A 24,348-nucleotide genomic window follows, 5' to 3' on the forward strand; every position below is an offset into this window, starting at 1 on the left:
ATTAATTAAAGTAGATCAAGCCTCTACCTTAAACAGCTAACGAATATATTGTACCTGATTTGGTAAAGAACTGTATAGTTGTATTGAACTTGATGGAGTTTGCTTTAAAGGGAATGAAATAAATTTTAATTAATAATTTTGGATGCTTTTAACATATGTATATTGATTAAAAAGTGTTGTTATGTCATTTATTATTGTATTTATGTTTTCTAGTTCGGATGTTTCATATATGTAATGTATACGAATTAAAAAAATATTTACAAGTTAGAATGCTACAAACAGTAATGAAGAAAGAACAACAATTTTTTTTATTAATTTATTGAAATTTGACTGACCATACTACGCTATTTCGAGTATTGCCAAGTACTTATTATCAGTGATCTTAGGAAATATATATTTGAATTTTTATTTAATTAGTTTATAGTCCGTATACAATTTGTTGGATTGCAACTGCCAGGCTTTGTTCACTTTTCTGTCTTCTCATCGAAATACTTTTTTTTTGCGAAAAAGTTAAGTAAAATTTAAAGATATAAATAAAAGTTATGTTAATCCCTTAAAAATAGTCTTAAAAGAGTATTCATAGAGTGTTTTTTTATTATCCCATAACTATAAATTAAGTTTAATTTAAAGAATAAATATCAATTCACAAATATGAGGTTATCTTCTGAATAAAGAAACCTGCTCGCTTGATTGACGCAATTGAGGTTGTTGTACAAACATTTCTGATTACAATTTTGATTTTATCCCATATTCCCAAATACCTTTTTCTTCCCTGTTTTCATACTTTAAACTCCAACCACACAAAGTCACATAAATATTCATTACTTCAAGTACAAAGAGCGGTATGTAAAAGGAAAATCAATTTTAAAAATGTCACATTAAATCATTTACGAAAATGATTCAACGTGCACATATCTCCAAAACTAATCATTAAGGAACATGAAGTTCCAAACATATGTGGCTCGTCTCAATGCTCATCACTCTACCTTATTTTATAGAAAATTCATTTCCTCTCTGATTTCGTTTGTATTTGAATTAAATGTTTTATTCAATTTCCGTTCACTGTTGTCTTCTTTCGGTTTTGTTGCTGTTATTGTTGTTATTTTTTTCAGTATTTCTAAAGATATCGATGTTTCGATTTTTATTCGCATGTACTTGCATATGGAATCTTATTCCGGTAACTATTCCTTGTGCAGACGTCTTAATCCGTAAGACTTCGGCATGTGTGTAGGTGTTTCACGCTCCTAGTAACTGTTTTTCATTTTCGTTGCTAGCTTACCACATCCGTTTCCGTTTCTTTAAGAGAACGATTTTTTTTTATTCGAATTTTGGCTTTGTATTTATTATAGCTTGTAAGCGCAAATATTTCCAAATTATCTCCTTTGGGTTTTAAACATAGTTTTTCATTTTTTGTCGAGTCTTGTAAATTTTTTTTTCTTAAATAGCAATTTTCTCATTTCTTGCGCTTTTATTATTCTTCTTTATTTTTATTATTCAACTGCAAAGTTTCAAATAATAAATTTTTAATATTTATATTTTGTAATATCTTTACCGTTATGTTGTATCTCAAGTTGAAGAAAAGAATATAATTTTGTGCAATCCACAAGAAGCAAGAAAAAAAAACAGTAGTCGAAGTATTGCGTATGTTTCGTAAGACATTGATTTATTGTTCTGTATTTTCTCAAATTTGTATCCTTTATTTTGTTGTCATTTCTTTATAAAAGTACGACGGAAACGAATAACGTAAACATTACGTCAAAATACAGAATTGATTAATAGCAAGAAAAAGTTTTATATACTTTTTTTTTTTAGTATTGCGAAAAATATTACTTTGGCAAATTAGTAAACTTTGATTATTTTGGTTTTGATGTGTGTTTGAATTTTTTATCATTAGAGTTTCTTATGAAGCTCATACATTGATACCTGAATGAAAAAATATTTAATTTAAAACTTGAAATTATAATTTAAAACTGTTAAAAAATTTATGAATTTCAAGATATATTTATATTATCATTTGCAACTATTACAGTTCAATGAGAGTCAGAGCTCTCTTCACACTTTTTCTCCGATATACACGACCAAGTTCTATGAGTTCATAATTTTGGGTGGTGATAGTACATACTATTCTGAGTACAGTCATCGATTATCCATTCGATTTTCTGTATTAGTCCGTTTAAATATACTGTTATTCAGTTTTCTGATAATGTAATCTAGTCATTACATATATCGTGCTTAAGCAAAACGTAATTCAAGCATCCATGGATTTCTCCTCTTCCTATTTCAAGAAGTAAAATTATTTTCGTTTAAAAATCTTTTTAAGTATATGACAATCTTCTCTCAATTAACATTGTCAAGCCATCTGATAAATTATGTTTTCTAAAGAGATCGTATTCTAGCTGTTAAACAACTACTCCAGTTCGACGTTCTGTTCTAATCGTGTCTTGTGCTAACTTCAGGAGACATGAATTCACATGAATTCTCAATTTCTCAATATTTTTCGTTGAATAATTTGAATTCGCTGGCTGTCTTTGAGTACCAGTAGCTTATAGCCATATGTTTGAAATAAATGTACCATTATGAATATACACGACAATTCACCCTAAATAGATTTTAAATTTTGTAGTTCTGTGCTATAAAGAGGAAATAAATCTCTTTAAGATTTTGAACCCTTGAAAATTGTCTGCGTAATACTTATATATACCCCAATATACTTTATTTTCGAAAAAAATAGATTTAAAATTGAAAATTGTGTTCTGGATCAAGAAATAAATAAAGTCGCTATCTGAAATCTCTTGACATCACTTTTTGTTGCATTTTAAGCGGTAATTCACCAAATTCACCAAATTCACCAATTATACCACACTTAATGAACACATGTCTGTTAAAAAGATAAGCGTAAAAATTGCGGTGTTCATTTATTTTTTTTCCAAGGTGAGGGAATTATATCGATCGTCGTCGAAATAATGTGCTCGACTCTCTTACATTAATATGTAGTATACGGACATATACTAACACACCCCTCTTCGGCGAGACCTTAATGCAATGGAATTGCTAAAAGTACTGTTCCAAATTGTCCAAACGTACAAACTTTGGAAGATTTTTGTCGAAACTTGGTAATCAACTTTTAATTAAGTTTTTGTCCACATGAATATGGCTTTTAATATTTGAAAACTTATCTTATTATAGTTGTAACAGTTTAAATGGTTTTTTAGCAATATCATATATCTTTTTATTATAATATATATTTTTGAATGTGAAAACATATACCTATAAGTCTTACCTATAACACTTAATTGATTTTTACAATAATTAATTTGATAAAATTAGTGATTGGTTTTACGATCGGTTTTGTATACTATCTTTTATGACTATTGATTTAATTTCTTTTAATAATGTTGGGATGTGCCAAAAGTTCCTTTAAAAACAGTTATAATATTTGGCCTATAAAAGGTTTGCCATCGCTGGCACATAAAATACACTGAAATTTTTAATAATAAAAAATTCATTGCATACTACACGGCGCAATTTTTTATTTTGTTTATTAAGTATTTTTCCACAAACTCTTTTACAAAAAACAGTTTAATTTTTTATATAGTTGCAAAGCCAATAAAAATTTTAAGCGTAATTTATTATATAAATAAAATAAATATTTATTATAACCATAACCATTTTTTTTGCTTCTTAAATATTTATATATATTATTCAATTTTATGTGTATAACCTTAAAAAGAATTTTTTTTTTGAATCATTTCGCGATATTTTTTTTTGTAAATTTCGTGCGAAAAAACCTTTTCGTGTTTACTTTTTGGATCATTAAATTTTAAAATAAAAGTATGAGTACTAAATGAAAAAGAGAAACCAAATCAAATAAAATTTTGATGTTTCACATAAACAAAATAACTGCAATTCCTTTTAAAACAACATTTGAATTTCATGCGTAAACAAATACAAAACTGTGTGTCCCTCCGGAAAAAAAAACTCAAGTAAACACAAGTGCACAAAAGCATTTGAAGTATCTATAGTAATTCACGGAATGCCACTGTGCCTGCAATGCCAATAATCAAGCATGAAAAACAAAAATCAAATAAGAAAAAAAAAAAAACAACTATAAAACACAAACGCATACCGAAGTGGCAAAATATAGGATTCACTAGCAATAGACCAGCAATAGAATAGGGAATATAGACGTTGGTAGCGGGAACAGCAATAACAGTAACGGCAGCAAGTGTTGCTGAACAATATTTTCGTTTTAAACGAGCACAAGCAAAAGTTGGTCTAGGATATGCTGAAAATTTATGTATTTAATAATACAACACAAACTGCAAGGTAGAAATATAGATACATTTTCGTTACGCTTTCGTTACGAACGACATATTCATAACTTACAACTTGCAATATACAACATACAACATACAACGTACGATGTTCACATACAGTGGGTCACCTAGTAACCTGGAGACATTTACACACCAATATAAACATCAGTGTTGGTGTATCCTCCACTGTTGCTCCTTCTAGTCAACTTTCTGAGTTGTGGCAATAGTGCCAATGCTGCTCCTGCCATTACATTGCCGTTGTTGTTGTTGAAGTATTTGCATTGGCGTCGTTTGCAACTTTTGTGTGCTCAACTCAATTCTGTGTGTTGGAATTTTCCCGTTTTTCAGCACTAATTACTTTTTTAAATTACATTTGCCTTAGGCGTACTATGCATAGCGCACCTCCGCAGATGACACCAAACTAACAAAAGTACTTTACACATTCATATACGTTAACGTGAGCAATAAATTTGTAGATGCAGTTGCAAAAGGTTAGCTTCTGAAGTGTAAATCCTGTCAGTTTATTGAATACGTTTTTCGTTAAAAATGGATCGATAAATGCAAGTTCCTTTACGAAGTTTTGTGTTTGCGAACACGTGTTAATGAAAATTGAATTTGTTAAACTTTTAAGTTTACAAATTTTAATCTCTTTCAGATGCATTTTTCGATTAAAATATAAATAATTTAATCTTAATAAAATTTTAGTATATGGATTTTTAAATGTTTTACTTATGTGATTTAAGCCAATTGATATACATGAAAGTGCTTATCACATCTATACTTCGATTAACGGCCTAGACACGTTCCGAAAAAGTTGACCATAAAGCGAAAATCCGTTTATCGAAGACTCACTATCGCTTTAGTAAATAAGTTTCTGAAAAGTTTTGTTTTTTGCATTAAAAGTTGCTATAGGAACCTAATCAATAGGTTGGATCAGAACTGTCATATTTTTGGAGGATACTCAATTTCACATTATTTCATAAGACAGATAAATTAATCGGGTGTCCTGAGATATTTTCCAATAGTGTGGAATGCCTTTTTGCTCGAGTTCGTTTGCTTTATGTTAGGCATTCAGTTTTTCTTATTGAGTTATTTTTGGTAGATCCTTAAAAATATCTTAGATGTTCTGTACGATGTATTTACAGTGGTTTTAACTTAAGATCCTCTGCACTAAACCAAAGATACTGATCCTTTAAATCCTTCCTTATAACTTATATCTGAATGTAAATTTTTTTGGATTTTGAAATGAAAGATATTTGAGTCGTTCCAATATAAACCTGTTTCATCTTTATTAAAAGCTTGTTTCGGTTTGTATCCACCTCTTCCTATAATTTTTTTCAAAATGTGAAATTCTTTTTCTACGTTTATGTGCAAACTGTGGCGATTTTGAATTTTTTAATCCAATATCAGCTATTGATTGGACGATGAAATATTTCTGGTCGTAAATCCAAAAACTGTCAAAAGAAGGAACGGCCGTTTTAGCGTATATTATGTCGTAATGATGAGCCGCCGTATATCGAAGTATGTTTGATTGTTTGATTTTGTTGAGAAAAAAACTTGTCTAAGTTTATAGTTAATATTTTCTTTAAAAAAGATATCTTCTCTAGAAAAGAATCTTGTGTTGTAGTAATTCATAGTTCAATGGTCCAAAGTACTTTTGGACTCTTTTTACAATTACCTTTATGTCTTAAAGTAATCCCATTCAAGCAAAAGTAACTACTTAATCAATTTTTGATAAATTTGTTAATCCAATATCGGTTTGTTTGAAAAAAATAGTTTGCGAGGAGAAGACTCTGTTGTCTATATGGTGTAAAATCATTTTTTATTTTTTAAATTAAAAAAAAATAAAGGTTTTTTGAGAAAGCATCTTTACTATGTTAAATACTATACTATACAATATTAAATATTCTTTTATAAAACAAAAAAATTGAATTGTGCAGACTGAGTAAATATTTCTTTTGTTTTTTGCTAACATTTTTTAATTTTTTTATAGTAAATCAAATACAATTCGAGTGTCTCTTTGTGGTTTAAAAAATGTACAATATTGCATATCTTTTTTTCTTGGCAATTTTCTACACTGGGAACTTTTTTCGAACCATTAATGTAGCAAATATTAAAAGTACTAGTAGAAAAGTGTTGAAGGTGCTTCAACCGCAACACTTGTTTTACTTTTGCAAAGTTAAAGTTAAAATCTTTACTTGCTCTCTTCTCTACTTTAGTATAGCAATAAATCTTTCCTTACAGCTTCGCTTTACAGCTTTTTTTACTTACTTCAATTTTTTAGTAATATTTTTTATAGTTTTAGTTAACTTTTTGTATTTCATACTTATTTACCTTCTTTTTTTATACATTTTATTCTCTTAAAACTATTAGAACTTCTCATCCGCATCCTTTACTTTTTGTATGAATTTATCTTTCTCATTACTTTTAAAATTAATTCCTTTCTTTTTTTTTTTACAATATACTTTTTTTTCTACTTACAGACTGGCGTAGCACAGATAGCACAGACCATCATGATCGTGTCCAACGACAATTATCCGTTTCATCCGATAGTAAATTACTCGACGATGACATACGGGAGGAGACACGCGTTATAATGCGTCCCAAAAAGCCACCCAGACCAAAATCGGAAGTTTTTCTCAACAAACAGGACCCGCATCCACGACGAAAACGTTTTAGTGCATTTGGCGTAAGTACTACTTAAAAGTGCAATAAATAAGGCATTAAAAACACACTACACTATATACGAGTACAGTCGAGAAGTGAGAAAATACAGTACACTGAGTGTTTAAAGTGTTGAATTGATAAGGATAAAGTTAAGCAAGGAAATGTATTTTTGTTTCATTATTCGCATTCGCATTCCCATTGTATTTGTCGGAGTGATACTAAAATGTCAGGAACAAAAACAACGATAAGCACATTAAGTTTGAGTGTCTTAAAATGAGAAATAAATAAAAAAAAACATCCACTCGTATTTAAACTTTCTTGGCATTCCTTAGTTTTTCATATTATTAAAGAGTTCCGTCTGGTAGTAGAGCCGCTTTTTAAGTTCTTAAGATTTATTGTGTCACTAAAAAATAAATTAATATCTTTTTGCTTCGAAGGTTTTAAATAAAACATTGAAATAGTTGGATTATTAATGAAAGATGGTAACAGTTTAAAAATATTAAATAAATCAAAAGCTCTTAGTATTAGTTTGGCTATTGCTTATTTTAATTCATTTTTGAACACTAAGCTGAGCATTGAGTGTATGCATTAGTGAAGTAGAGAGATTCACTTTGTAATTTATATCAATTTGTAGCAATATTAATTCTTCAAACTGATTGAAAAGTTTAGACACACTTTCATGGGCTATAGGCTTTGAGCATTTTCCAAGTCAAAATAATTAAGTTTAATCTAAAAAAATGCAGTGCTGTTTTTTTTTTGTTTTCTCAAAAAAGTACATCTACAAACCAGGAACTTAACTAGTTTATGAATATTCGTGGATGTGTTTGAAGATGTACAATGGGTTACATTTTAATGCAATATAGCGTAAGCTATATACTCAAAGCAGTGACAAATAGAGGAAGCCCAACCTTGAATATATAGGATGTTTTTTAGCAGCATGAGTAAAATTTGTTTTATTATAATCTGGTAGATACTTTCATATTTATTTTTTTAATAAGATTTCTGGCATATGACCGCCGAGACTACGAATTACATGATTCGTTCCATCAGTCCAATGTTTGACTTTTTTTTTGCAATAAATGTGGCCGTATGGTGGCATGAACATTGTTTTCTATTATTTCAAGAGTTGCTGGTTTGTCGACATAAACTAATTTCCACAATTTGGAAGCTTTGTTCTAGCAATAAACGATTCATAAGGATTCAGCAAACCTTACTGAACAGAAATAAATGTCAACACAGTTTGACTTTCTCAGCTGTGAAACTATATTTATCGATATCGATAGTACTCATTCTTCTTCTTCTCTTATCCTCTTCTGCCATTGGAGTATAGGGTCTCCGATAGTGCTTATGCAGCTTAAAAAATATCCTTTATTATAAAATGACCTCTAGGTTGGTGATGGACTGTCAAACACTTCTTAATTATATGCGAAATGTTTTTATTTTAATTTAACTATAAAAAATTAAAAGATATTCCAGAAGTTTAAAATAATAATAGTTTGGTGAAATTATATAAATTAATTTTATAATTTAACGAAATTGTTATTAAAGTTATGTGCTTTCTGTGCTTTTATTTAATAGGGTGACTCACCGTTTGGAAAATCAGATGCCTACATAAAATTGGAGCCACTTGGCGAAGGTTCATATGCTACTGTCTACAAAGGATTTAGCAAGTAAGTAAATTTATATTTTACAATAAAAATAAATATATGTTAATTATTTAATTTTTTTAAATATCAACTTGTGTCAATATTTTCTCATAATTAAAAATATATTCGTATTATATTATCAAGCTTTTTTCTGGTAAAATGTACTAATGATTCTAGTAGATTTTCTTATGTGAAATAATAATGTCATTTCGAATGATGTTTACTAAACATGAGCAACTTAGATTCATTCCATATGTTCCATATGTGAAATAATGAATCTATCTCGAAGAGGGTTAAGCGTATTGCTTTGTCTGATTATTGGTTTTTGAAAAAAATTTGCAAGAGTGAATAACGCTATGAACTAAGTGAAAACTATTTTTTAGAAAGCAAAATAAATGTTCGGAAATATTTTTTCGAGTTTTATTTTTCAATTCCGATGGTTTTTCTTTTATAAACAAAAGAATATATGTTAGATGCTAGCAACAAAATGTACTTCCAGATACGATTCTCTAAATTTGTGAACATTGTTTGGCTGTAGTAGTTTTTTGTCATTTATGTACCCACCCTGCAATTATGTTTGATTTTTTAAATATTTTTCCTGTGTACATTTTTAATACTTAAATTTCAAAAAAATGTATTCCTAACTAAACTTTTCAGTCCCCTTACTTAACGTTCCCTATTTTTCAATGTTTTCTCATATGTGTATTTTATGTAGAAGTCATTTCTGTCATTCATTCTTACCGCAATCAATCACAATCTCAGTTTGACCCAAAGGAGTACAATGCAAACAAGTTCTGCTTATATGTGCCTATATGAGATGATGTTTTTATACTCTTCACACAAATAAATGTAGTGTGAATGTCATATATTAAGATTTTTAAAGTAATCTTAAATAAATTCCATATAGTACTGGTTGTTTCATAGGTTCGCAAAGTTCCATCTATTCACCAATAGTAGAATTACTACTTTAACACCAATGGTGATATAGGATGGTCAGATATAAATAATTTTCTTGAAAAGAATTTTTATACTTCTCTACTGAAATTAAATTTAGTAATAATTATCTTTTTTATTTTGAATGTTTAGACTTTCTTTGAACAATTAGTTTGTGCAAAATCTAAAGGTTTCGTGGTGTTTGCGATCTGTTGATGTACCTTTTTTACTTACCATATTTTGTAAGTAATCAATATAGCTCTTATATAAAAATGTTAATATTTATTATTAAGAGTGTTTGAAAAACTTCTTCAATTTTTATATAAAAACAATTAATTTTTCTTATCTGCCAGACAGCCTACTTACAATTTCACACTTTTAAAATGTGTACGTATTCTTCTTAAAACACTTTCTGTCCTTTCCAGCTTGTCTTTATTGTGGTTTTTATACATTTTTTTTCAATCTTCCATGCTTTCCACATTATAGGCTTAAAAAAGGACACTGTGTTGTACTGTGCGTCCTATATAAAATTTGACAAATGACAAGTGTTATGTCATTGTCAAAACTAGCACTCTTTTATTGTTACCGTTATTTTTCAAATGTACAAATAAGTATGGTGAGTCAGGGCGTGGTTTTTATATCGCCTTCTCCTCCCACTCTTTATGATTGATGTATAAAGGCATAAACTGTCAGCTGCAGTGTTAAACATTACTTTACAATGAATGGTCCTGCACACGGAGAGGTTGTAGAAGGTCATATAAAGCAACATCGGGTTATAAAACTTAATGTTTCCATTTATGTGAAATTTATTTATCAACATTAATATTTTATTTTGTTGATTTATTTATTTTTACTTATGTTATCAATATTGTTTATAATGTAGTGTTGCAAAAGTATGTAAAATGAAGAACTTAAAGACACAGCATAACAATTTAAACTCATTAAAATTCTTGAGGAAGAGAAACTTTAATTATTTTTGCTTACGTTAAGCAGAACACGATTTTCTTATTCCGTGGAGAAAATTGTAATTTATTTACATTAACTTCGCCATTAATTACGAATTCCTTAATGATCAAATTTATCGTTTATGCTAATTGCATATTTTATTTGCGGTTAATTGTTCAGCATTTTTATTCCATTTTCATCAATTCCTTTTTAAGATTCTTTTTCTTTTCCTTCGGAAGGATAAAGTTTGGTTCGCAGTTTTTTTTATTTTTATTCGTTCGAGTTACTTGAGTTCAGATTTTTGATTTTTAGGTCATTTGGTTATATTTCTTTATCTATTTCACCTTTTATATATACTCCTTGATTTTATAAACGTTTTATCCCTTCTGAAATCACAAACTGGATTTTATCATTTTTACGATTGATTACATCTTTCTTTGCTTTTTCATCATTGCTTCATTTTGCTTTTAGTTATTCCTTTTCTATTTGATTTTCAAAGTTTTTTTCTGTATATTTTTTAATTTAAATCTTAAATTCTTCTCAAGAGTCGCAGTTATTTTAAATGGGACACAATATATTGAAATCGCTTGTGGTGACTTCATCATACAGGGTTACAGGGTTGAAGTGTTACCAACTACACACAGGTATATCTGTCAAACTGATATTACCAACCACGTGAAATTCATACGAATGACAGCTGTTTATATAAGTCTTATAGAACAAAGTCATTCAAAATGGAATTCATTGCACCTTATTTGATTCAACATGATTATGGCAGAGCCAAATCTTATTAATAATGACAAAATAAAGCTCAATTTATTTCCTATTCTCTCTTAGACGCTTTAAATGTTGCTGGTAAAGTCATATTTGACTGTGTTTTTGTTGCATTATCAGCAAATGCGACACCCAATACGTGTATAATTTTTTTGAAACCTAAAACTTGATACATAATATTGTATCTAGTGTAATGCTTAGAGCTTCTACCTAACCTCTCTCGATTAATTGATAATCTTCCAAAACTGTGTTTTGCTTTTTGCTTTTCTGGTTTTGAAAATTCTTTATGTGGCTACTCTTCAAGACTTATATGTTAAGTTTTAGATAAGCCAGCCCACTTACAAACTATTATTTTTGGTAGCGCATAATTATAAAATACATGTATCATTTTGATATAAACTTCCACTATATCCTATATTTTCCATTGTTAAATATGTACTGATACGAAACTTCAAATAAGTCGTAAACGGATGAATAAATTTTAAAGAATTCTCTGCTATTGTCCGATATTTGCAAGACCGATACTAAGGCTGTTGGGTTATGATGTGCTGAGCATAAACAATGTTCATGATCTTGCTTTCCTTGATATTTCTAGATTCATTAAGAAAACTAAAAAATTCGAGATCACACTACTTCGTTGTTTTTCTTTTGTTTTTTCTGTTCTATTCCTCTGTTTAATCCCAGTATTTCCAATTGGAGTTAGACACTGGAGTCACGAAACAGTTGTATGGTCAGCCGAAATTCAATTAATTAATAAATAATATAATTTTACGTTGTAATTCATTACTATTCAAAATATCTCTCCATTAAAACAATAATTTCTATTAATAAAAATGGTTTCTTTTATCATAATTTTATTTATTTATTTTTTTTTTTTTTGTATTTTTGTATTTTATATATATATAAATATACATTTATATATATATTTTTGTATTATATATAAATAAAAATTTAATTTTATTTTTTTATAAATGCTTTTTATATTTTTTTATATTTTTTTTATATATGTTTTTATATTTATTTTATATAGGTATATTTTTTTTATATATTTTTTTTATATATTTTTTTTATATATTTTTTTTATATATTTTTTTTATATATTTTTTTTATGTATTTTTATATAGGTATATTTTTTTTATAAATTTTTTTATATATTCTTTTATATATTTTTTTATATATTGTTTTTATATATTGTTTTTATATATTGTTTTTATATATTTTTTTATATATATTTTTATATATTGTTTTTATATATTGTTTTTATATAGTTTTTTATGTATTGTTTTTATATATTTTTTTTTTAAATTTTTTTGTATAATATTTTTAATTTTTTAGTTTTTATTTTAATTTTTAATTTGTTATGTTCAAATTTTTTTTTTTTATAAAATTTTTTGTTTTATATTTTTATTTCTATTTATTTTTCATTTTATAATTTTCTTTATTTTTTTTATATTTTTTTAAAATTTTTTTTTCATTTTATGTTTTTCCTTATTTTTTTTTATATTTTTATTTAATTTTTTTTTGGATTTTCCTTAGATTTTCTAAGCATACTTACACCGCAAAGTGCTTATTTAATAAAAGCTGAAGTGATTGATGAGCAGTCTTCTTGAATAGCTTTCAACATTGTACCACTGATGAAATACCACTCCAGTTTCTATCTTAAGTAACGCTTTAAAGACTTTGCACTTCAGCGTTCCTTCTTTGTACGTTATGCAATGTAATATTATTTTTATATTAGCATAAAGAAGCATTAGGGGCACTGCCACATGTACGACATGCCATACCGTATTCCATTCATTGATTCATTCATTTGTATAGTCAACGTTGTCGTCGTCGTAGTCGTAGTCGTCGTAGTAGTCGTAGTCGTCCTCGTCGCTAAACATGATGACGTTGACATAGTTTTCATTTTCTATAGCGGTTGTAGTTCAATTTTATCTTATCCGTTCCTGTCCCATACTGTAGTTTTTCCAACATGTTGTCAATGTCAGTGACCCAGTTTTGCTAAAATTTTCTATTAGTTGCTTTATTATTTTTAGCTTGGTTTTTTCTTTTTCTTTTTTTTATATTACTATTTGCTGCATATTGGCTTATTTTATATTTTCATTCCTAGTTTTTCTATTTATTTTTTTTTTTTTTGTGTTACAAATTACCTTTCTATTTTTGCAAAAAACTTTATCTTGGCTCTACTACTCTGGCGTAATATTCTCATCCGAATGACTCTTATTTCACACTTGTGGTTGTATAAGATTTTCTCATGTTAATTTTCCGCATATGGTTTCACAATATTAATTTTGTGGCATTTAGTCGCAGTTGTTTGTATGGTTGCAGTCATTTTGCACAGCTGGTATTAATTTTTGCTTGATATCCTTAATATCCTTGATAAGCAATTAATTGGAGCAAAAGTACATTTACGAAAATGTAGATATTTTTAATTTTACCATTTTGTTTCCAGATTTGAATTAAAGTAATTTTATATATTTATTACTGAGTGAGGTGTATAATTAGTAGAACAAAATTGTATGCACTTCATTCATATAGTTGAAGAGTACATATGTGTATTCGAGTAGTAGAAGAATTTATTTCATTAAATATCATTTATTGCCATATAATATTCTAAAGAAATACTACATATTATAAAATAGGGCATTTATTCTGAATTTGTTCTACTGTTTAAACATACAATTCAACCATGTATAAAGGGTAATTAATTGCAAAAACTTCTATATATTTGAATATTGAAACTAAAACATTGGTTTGTACACCGAAAAGTTTGGTCTTTATATCAGAGTTATTAGTTTTCGTCTTATGGCTAATAAGCAAATCTTTAACCATGATATCACAAAGGATCATTAGTTATGCTCAAATGGATATTGATGTGCAAGGGTTCCTAATCCTAACCTAGCCTAATAATATGTTTTCTGTAGTAGTGTTTAAGGTTCCTCAAGTCTTAATGGATAGGTGGCAGAGTTCTGTTACTTGAAGAGAAGAACTTCAGCTTGCTAACTATGAATGTTTCATAGAGTTATGTTGAGGAGAGAAATAAGGCAATGACCCTTACCCCAGGTTTACCAAAGTTAGCAATAGTGCAGACTATAGCGTTTTTTCAGGGTGGCGGAAAGCAGTCAGTATGTATGATTGAACTTCTATTTCTAGTTCTTAAGAAATACAAGATGGGAAAGATCAATAATATGCAATTATCTGAACTCAAGTAAGTTTCAACTAAATAGAAGCTAGTGATCTTTTTATTGCGGTACTATGTAAAAATAACAGTCGTATAGTTAGTTTAACTGATGAATTACTGTCTGTTAGAACTGTATGCTATAAGATTGCGTTTTATAATGATACTTGATGCAGTTGTAAGGAAAACGAAAAAAACAGTCTGTCAGTGTCCACCGTATTAACAAATTAGATTAAATATGTTAGAAATTCGTTTTCTAGAGCATGTTATTTAGCTACAAAATCGTCCCTTGGGAAACATTTTAGAGTTTATGACATTTTTAAGCTGGCTTTAAATGCTTTAAGTTTTATATGGTATCAATCGACTGGCAAGCTTAAATGGATCCTTAGCAACACTATAATTTTCTATCTTGAGTTTATAAAAACAGTCATTAATAAAAAAGGATTCTAAATTTTATGTGAAAACTGACAGTAATTAAGAATATTTCAATAAAAGCAAATGGTTAGTTTTATTGTTATATTTAAAGTTTTAACATATTTAAACTTATCTTTTTACACAAAAAGGTATAGTAAAATTATTTAATTGCTACTAAACTATATAAAACTTCACATTTTACAAATATACATACATTTATGTATATGTAGAAAAGCATTAAATGGAGAACATCACATACGCACAGAATGCTACCAAACGCAAATGTTCTTTCTTAATATGATAATTACACACGTAAGGCACATTTTGTGGCGGCAATAAACAAACATTACACAAGGATATAGTCACGAAATACGAAAATAACGACGTCACACCAACAAGAAACAAGAAAAAAATTAGGCAATTCACTAAAACCAAAAGAATTTAAATATACAGTGTATCCTTGTTCCAATGCAACACCATTTAAAATGAATCTAAACAAAACAAAGCTGAGCCGCGAACTCACGAGAAGGATAGAAGTATGATTTTAGGCGCACAGACGAGTCAGCAGCAGTAGTCATAATAATAAAAATGTGCACACGGACAAGTTTCTTTGTCGAATGTCACAGTCACAAACATAAGTTGCACACTTGTACCTCCTCCAAACCTCCAACAAGGGGCTAAGTAAACAAAATGAAAATGGAGCACAAAAAAGTGCTCCCAAAAAGCTGCTAAGAAAATTGTTTATCAAAGCAAAATTATACAAAAGCGAACAAAGTAGGCAAAGCAAGGAGGAAAGAAGCTTCTAAATTAGGCTCCTAACCTACCTACCAGTGCAATTGGTTGGAGCGGAGCGGAGCGGTAAAGACGACAGTTAAACGACAAGTTTCGGTATCGTATGGCACATTTGCTGATGCGAAGCAAACTTAAGCTGCTGTTGAGTCTGAAGTGTCAAATTAGGTTAAATTATATGACACCTTTGAAATGTGGGTGCAAAATTATGTTGGACCAAAATGGTATAAAAATTGTGCAAATGGAATGAATAGCAAGCAAGGATATGCACAAAAAAATAAAAAAAAAAATAAAAAATAAGCTCATGAGTAAACGAATTTTGTGAACAAAAATTACGCATAAAAAAGCACATTTTAATATAAAAGCAAATATGCTGATGTGAAAGTAAAAGTGAAAGTTACGGTGATAAAAATAAATTGCTGTCTACAAGTTTATGACTTGTATTTGCGTAGACTCGGAACACAGTTCTTTTGTAATGCCCTTCTGTAATAAGGATACCACCTTTGTTAATACTAATATAATATGTGTTGGTAAGTTGGTAAATGTTTGGGTAGAAAACTTGTTGCAACCGAAGAAATTAAATTGACAACAACAGGAATTACTAAAGTTTTTGATAAAATGTGAGAACAAGTTAATTAAACATAAGTTTCTGTAAGTAGAAAACTTAATGAAGATTTAAATGTACTAAGTTATTAATTGAGATTTTGTTTAGAAGTTATTATATAAAGCAAAAGTATACAAACAATCAGATATTATGCTATTAATTACATTTGTTAGAAAATGTGTTCTACGTGCAATATATATATAATGGATTTATTCTTAATTAGGTGTTGGGGATAGTGTAGAATAAAAGTATTCGAATACCTGTTTATATATATATTTATATATATAATAATAAAAACAAATATATAATAATATATTAATATAAAATATATTTATAAAATTTAATAGTAGTTATACGTCACACAAAAATTAGGATTCCTCTTCTCAAACTAAAGTAGTATCGAGATACATACAATTTATTTTAATATATAAACTGGATTTCAAAAAACTCATGTCAAAAACTACTTTAAAAATAATCAATGCATATTCCACTTATGTATATCATCAATTATAAATTATTCCAAAAACGTTCAGTCTAAAGTATTTTTTAATTTTTATCGACCCTTTTTGATCTCCAGTTATATATTTATACAACATAATTAACTCACATCATAACTTTTCAATGTCTTAAGTTGTTGCCGTTTTTCATGTCTCTTAGTTATTTTCATATTCCTTTGGGTAAGACGACTACGGAGTTAGCCCCATACATAGTTGGATTCGTGTAAGATTAGTCTAAATCCAGATAAATTCAAAATTGTCCTTACAATGCTGCACTTAATGATGTAAAGGGGTCAGCTTTGTATGTATCGAGATATGTAGGTAGTTATCTAACCTACCTCAGTCTACAGGTATATGTTCACATGACACGATTTAGTTATCAATCATCATTAATACTGTTTAATCGTAAAAAATTATTGTTGTTCTTCATGTGTTTGTTCTTTTCAAAAACTAATGGGCAAGAGAATTAGAGAATCAGCTCCAGTAAGAGTTTGATTCATCTAGGATTAGCTTAAGTCCAGTCATTAATGACCAAAGTTTGAGTTAAAACTGATCATTATTATATGAAAATGAAGACTATATTCCGCAGAGAGGATTCAATATTTCGCGTTACAGGACTTTGATCTAATCTTAAACTAAACCGTGCAAAATAGTCTCACTGTCCTTTTATTATTCTGTGCAGGCCAATGAGTGGACAATCTGTTTTTTAATTGTGGCGTTTTTCGTTTAAAGAATGCTGCTGTTCACAAATCATATGGGTTTGTCAACTGTATTGCTATATAAGTATATTGATATAATAATTATAAAGAGGTTTTCTAACAGTAGTGAAACTACAACAACAAAAATTTTTTTTAAATTATTTGAATTAATTTAATTTTTGGCTAAACAAAAATCATTATTTTAGAAAGATTTTTTATTTTAACTATATAGGATTAACATTATATATAGATAACATTGAGGGTTTCCTTACAATATCTGAATAATTTTATTAAAATTTTTTTTTTATGAAGAGATTTTTCAAACAGTAGTGAACCACAACAACAAAAATTTGTTTTATATTATTTTATTTAATTGAATTTTTGGCTGACCATATAGCTGCTTAGAGTATTGCCAAATACCAATCATCAGTGGTCTTGGAATTACTTCTTGTATTTAATTATTCGCAAATAATTTTTTGTTTGGAATAATAATCAGAAATAATAATAATATTTTATAAATTTATTTATACTAATATTTCTATACCCTTCTATTTTCAGTTTAACTCATCAACGTGTTGCTTTGAAAGAAATTAGACTGCAAGAGGAAGAAGGTGCACCATTTACGGCGATACGTGAAGCCTCGCTACTGAAAGAACTGAAACACTCAAATATTGTAACCCTACACGATATTGTACATACGAGAGAAACGTTAACATTTGTATTTGAATATGTGGTAAGTTTGTATTATTTAACAAACAAACAAATTGTAAATAAAATAATTAAATTTTATTTTTGTTTTTCTAACAACAGAATACCGATTTATCACAATATATGGAAAAGCATCCCGGTGGTCTGGATCATCGTAATGTACGCTTGTTTCTATTTCAATTATTGCGTGGCCTGTCCTACTGCCATAAACGCCGTGTACTGCATCGAGATGTGAAGCCACAAAATCTATTGATAAGCGATTGTGGCGAATTAAAATTAGCAGATTTTGGTTTAGCACGAGCGAAAAGTGTTCCAAGTCATACGTATTCGCATGAAGTGGTTACGTTATGGTACCGTCCACCAGGTATGTAACAATACTATGACTATGACTTTTACTAAATAAATTCATATTATGTGTATTTGTTTACTGATTAGCAAAGTACAAAACAATTGATACAATTGATGTGTTGGTAACATTTTGTTAACATGTTGCCATATCAGCTTTTTAGTTAATTAGTTCTGTAATCCTTATAAGCTTGACTCTTATTCAAATCTGTAATTTAAATTAATTTTATATCTCTATTTACTGTTGTGATATGTTTGTTTTAGCCAACTGTGCTATATATAGAGTATAATAAAATACATACAAGCACACAATGCATTTAAAATAATTGTAGTGTACTGCCAAAGATAAAGCCACTTTGTGACTAACAATTTTGTTGCTGTTGCTTTTGTTTTGGTTTCTGTTTACCAGAAATTTAATAAATAAACAAGCTTATATCAAAAGTTGGTATAACTAACCACAACCACAATTTCAAGCTCAGCAGGATTGTTGGATTGTAGGAATGTGAATGAATGTATTGAAGTGTATTCATGCATTCCTGGAACAATAAACTGAAAATTATCGCTTGTACGCATAGTTAAAGTCAGCCAGCCATCCTGGCTGGGCTGGGCTTACCTGCAACTGCAGTCTATGAGTGCCATTGCGTATGGCAGGCAAGTTTTTAATTAAAAACAAACATTTTTTCTGTTTTTTTGCTGATTTTATTATATTCATACTTTAACATTGTTTAAGGCGAAATATAAAAATAAAGGATTTATATTTTAACAGAAAAAGAAAATGTCTCGATCTTTTATGAAATCGGAATTATTTGTCATCCGCCACACCAAATTATTTGTTAAATATCTTTTAACAAAATAAGACAAAAAAAAACATTTCTTCAACAACTTTTTAGGTTTTCTTTTCTTCGGTACTTTTGTGCTTCGCATGCATAATTAATTTTAATTTTTTAGTCAAATATTATAAAAGTTTTGAAAACTCCTTTCATTCAATTTTCTGCCTTGCAGTGCCTTTCGGTTGCTGTGCCGAAATTCAAATATCTCAGAACTTGGATAATTATTTTCTTCCTCTTATTTTGTTTAGCTAACAGAGCATGCCTAATTGAATTACAAGTAGGATAGCAGAGATATATTTCAAATACACAAATTTACCAAATAAATACGTCCTTAATCCTTTCATGCTTACAAAAATATTAACTTTGGTTTCTGTTTTCTGAAGAAAATAGCAGCAAGCATTTCTCTTTCATTTTATTTTTTTTTTGTTTTTTTTGGTGCATTAATTATGAATCTTATTTATATTATTATTTTTCCTTTTTTGGCACAAATGTATTAGATATTTCGTAATATATGCTTTGTGGGATTAATGTATTTGTAAGGATATGTTTATATTTATATTGTTGACATCAAATTTTCATTAGCAATAATTGTTTTAAAAAGGGCTTCGCACCAGAATTAAACTGTAAACCGAAAAACGAAAAAAAAAATATATAATTTGGTCGAAATTAAAACCGAAACTGAACCGAAAAAATATATCGGCTTACTTCAATTTAGCACCTTACAGTTAGTTAGCTGTTTATATAAGCACAATTCTTTTCAATTCTTTTAAAAAATATTGATAAACTTCCTTTTTATCCCTATTTTACGTTCAAAGACATGAATATTAATAAAAAAAATTAATTAAAGATGGATTTGGAAGTACATAGGTATATATATCTTATAATTAGAAAAAGTTGATCGGAAATATTTTTTAATTATTACCGAAAAAGTTCCATCTGTTATTGAATAAATTCTGTAAGCAAAATTCTTAGAAATAAGGAATTAAATAATTTTGTAAATGATAAGTTCAAATTATTGTTAATATAAAATTCATAAAAGATGTTCACTCATTATTGAACCGAAAACCCTAACAGAAATCGAAATTTTTTACCGATTTCAAAGCGATAATATTCAATTAGAATAAAAATCAGAACGATAGAATTTCAATTTTAAAGCACTGTTTATAACTTTACAAAAGTTTTATTAAACAAGTTTTATTTAAAAAAAACATTTCTTGCATAGTCAGACATTGATTTCTATTGTGTTGACCATTTTTAGTACTGCTAGCTAGCACTTTTGCTCTTTATTACACTCATTTTGCCAGTTATTGGTATTGAAAGTCCAGAATACCTGCCGTGAAGGCTCAACACCACAGTAGGCGTGTGAAGCCCATCGGTGTATTGTGCCGATGAACGCTCCATTGGAATTCCAAGAAATTCCGCCGGTTTGGGCATAACTTTCCGCTTGGTGAAAAGCGAAATCTAACTAATACCTCTACTGTTCTTTGGGTCACAGCAACCGCTTGGGAAATGCTACTTCACATCGAATGATTGTAACCCGCGTAATCCACACCATTTAAGGAGCCAACCTCAATGATCAGAACTGTCGAAGCTGTTAGCCCTGACCTCCGTGGTACCAAAATTTCACCTCCAATCGGGTGTTATAAATAAAATTCACTTACTACCAGTGTTACTCCAAATAGCATCGGGATGAATTAAACGCTCAACAACTAAACACGGACAGTTTTTGATATTGTCATCAATTACTCAGTTTTTTCGCATTTTCTGTTTCGAGAAATTGGTCTTGTTTATTTTGTTCCCTATCAGTTATACTCTTTTTGTTTTGTTTTGTTGTTTAACCGATATTTTATTATTTATTGGTCGTCAATTGATTTTGTTTGTCTTGTCCATTTTTGGTGGTGCTAGCTAGCACTTTACTCGTTTTTGCTGTTATTGTCCCTTTTTTATGCTGTTTTGAGATATTGGTCTTGCTTATCTTGTTTTATCTTGCGTTTCCTCTTATTGATACATATTTATCTGACTTTAGTGCTGTCTTCATTCAATATTAATTTAATTCCTGCCATTACTATTGTATAATATGTATGTAAACAAGTTAGTTATACTTGAGCATAGAATGCGTGCAAGGCTGTAGTGAAGAGTTTTACTCCAAAATTGATATGAATTTAATTTAATAACGCAACTCTTATACATATGAGTGTACATAACATAATTACTTTAATATATTAGATTGAGAATTTTTCCACCAAGAATATACAAAATATATAAAACTTGCTTCTATCAATTTTATTTTTTAATTTAAATTAATATAACTTATTTTCTAATGATTTCAATAAACATAGCTTAAATAATTTTTATACATTTCAATTCAATTTTTAATTATATTTTTTTCTTATTTCACCTATCAATTTTTCAATCCATTAATCCCATTCAATTTTTTTACTTATTACCTTTGATCCTTTTAACTTTGACCAACGCTTAGAAATTAAAAATTATTGAACTCTTCATAATGGATTGCAGCAAAAACCTTCATAAGCAATCTTTATAAAACTATTTTCCCTTTTTTATAATTTTTTTTCTTATTTTTCTTACAAAAAAATTAGTCTATCTTTCATGTACTTTTTGTTACAATTTACTTCCGCTTCCGTTGTTTTCGGAAGCATGGTGTTTCCTTACATTTTCCCACTCTGGTTCTACGGTGTGAGAAATCTCAAAGGATTTTAGTTTCATTCACTTCGCATTGCTTTCCACAGGATCTATCGATTTGTTATTAGAAGAGAGTAATGAATTTTAGGATTTTTTTTTCTGATGTGTTTGCTTTATACACACACAAACGGTAAGAAAAAAAATTAAAAATCGTAGAAACTGAAAAGCAGGAGTAAAGGATATATAAAATTATTTTAATATCTTAAATAAATATTTTACTATTGTCTAGAAGTGTGTATCATAAATACATTATTATACACACATATGTTCCTAGATTAGGTTCTATACATAACAACGAACAAATCATATAACAAATAATGTCTACAGAATTAGAATCGTATGAAAATTTAACAATTAAAAAATATAACTAATTATTAAATTATTCTACAGTTGTTTTATGATTTCGTTCTAATATAAACACAGCAAGTAAATTTATAATTAAAACTTTCATAGCAAAATAACAAAACTCCAGAAAAATGTTTGAACATGAAAGTAAGGTACGGCTTTAGGCCAGTTGGTTAAGGTGCACTAATTCTGAGCTTCACATTTGGCAGCACCTGAATTCGATTCCTGATACTTGCAGTCTCAAAAATAATTATTAACGAATAATTAAATACAATAATTATTTTCAAGACCACTGATGATGGGTATTCGGCAATACTCGAAACAGTTGTATGGTCAGCCAAAAATTCAGCTAATTAAAATAATATAAAAAAATTTTTTGTTGTTGTAGTTCACTATTGTTCGAAGAAACCTCTTTATAAATACATTTTATGAAATGTATTTTTAAAATGTTTATTTCAAAATTGGTACTTATTTTTTTTAGTGTATTTTTTGGGCTGACTGACCACAGAGCTATGTCGGGCACATGTCATTTATAGTATTTGGAAATATTTTTTAGATTTGTCTGTACACAATTTTAGATTGAAAGTGTCACGTATTGTGCCCTAATAAATTTGAAAATCAGAGTAATGTGTTGAATCTCTCAGCTGATATTGTTATTGATTTAAGTTATTGAAATTTAGGTTCGTGAATTAAGCTTTTCTATGGCCTGAGTTTATCTTTTCTAATATTGATTTTTATAGCTTTTATAATTTTTACACTGTTAGTGCTTTCAGATCTTAACAATATCTAGTTTCTTTAAAAGTTATAGATCATATATTCAGATTATATTTATAACTGTCTAGCTTAGATAAGGTCAGACAAGAGATACGTACGTTGTCTGATATTAGAAAATTTCAATCGAGCAATGTTCTAACCTTTGAAAATCTGAAAGCTCTTCTCTATAGTTATTACTTCTACTGACGCGAGCATAAATTAACATTAAACTCATTTAAATTATCAGTTAAAAAATACTCTAACAGATATTTTCGAAGTTATGCATCTATATATATAAAATGTACAGTACACAAATGCGAAAGATAGTATTAATAGAAGACTATACTAGAAGAATAAAGTGGTCCTCATGTTATTCAGACATGCCGAAAGCTCATGCCAATTATACGGTCTTTTCGGTCATTGCCAAGGACGTGTTATATAGAGAGTCATATCATAATTGTCAATTTCCTACTTCTACTACTATTTTGGTACTTGTTAGTTGTGCTTAAGTTTAAAAGGTAGTTATTTTTGTATGATTATGTGAATCAGGCATATTTGTTCCTTAAAGGCACAAGATCTGATATTTATAATTAATCAACACTGTTTTGTTCTTATAGCAAGAAATCTACTATGCCTGCAATGCTTCGCTTTAGAATCCTCTTCTTTTTTATTCTGCTGTATTATTGCTTAGTCTTTAAAACTGCATAAAATCTCTAGAGTTTTTAAATTAAGGTGGAAATATTTTTAAAAAAAAAATATAAACTAATATTTTCGTAATGTAAATAAAGTACTCGAGCGAAAACAATATACATGAGGATGTAAATTTTTCTTATAAAAATTTTCTATTTACTGAAATAAATTTTGTATGCAATTATGAACTTCTTAGCGTATCTTTTCAATTTAAATCAGCAACTTCAAAACTCAAACTCAACAACTTTAAAATTCAATTCGAAGTTAATTTGCATACTTTTCCGACTTACGAAAATGCTGTGCTGCTTATATATTTTAAATAAAGGAAATAAAGGAGAGCACTGTTCCAGAAAAAGGTATCCCTGCGAAAGTAGGTGAATGAATTTTTACATATTTTGCCCTTTTTAACTGTATTCGTTATATTTTATGTTTGCATAACAAATTTCTCCTTTCTTTTTTTCGCTATTCGAAATAGAAAACTGTTTTAAAAGGTCAACAAGTTTGGTTAGAATT

The 24,348-nt window shown here is 28.5% G+C and overlaps 1 protein-coding gene across 1 annotated transcript in view; it reads left to right on the plus strand.

The window, feature by feature from the left end:
* Window positions 1–6,816: 6,816 nt before the first annotated feature.
* Window positions 6,817–24,348, plus strand: part of LOC119672781 (cyclin-dependent kinase 14-like) — a gene marked incomplete in the record, with an annotated part of 829,514 nt that continues 811,982 nt past the window's right edge. The window contains 4 exon segments of the mRNA XM_038083920.1: window positions 6,817–7,005; window positions 8,562–8,653; window positions 18,020–18,194; window positions 18,272–18,533. Of these exon segments, the coding sequence (XP_037939848.1) occupies window positions 6,913–7,005; window positions 8,562–8,653; window positions 18,020–18,194; window positions 18,272–18,533 (622 nt within the window).

Source organism: Teleopsis dalmanni, chromosome 1 (genome assembly GCF_002237135.1).
Source record: "Teleopsis dalmanni isolate 2A chromosome 1, ASM223713v2, whole genome shotgun sequence".
Lineage (NCBI taxonomy): Eukaryota > Metazoa > Arthropoda > Insecta > Diptera > Diopsidae > Teleopsis > Teleopsis dalmanni.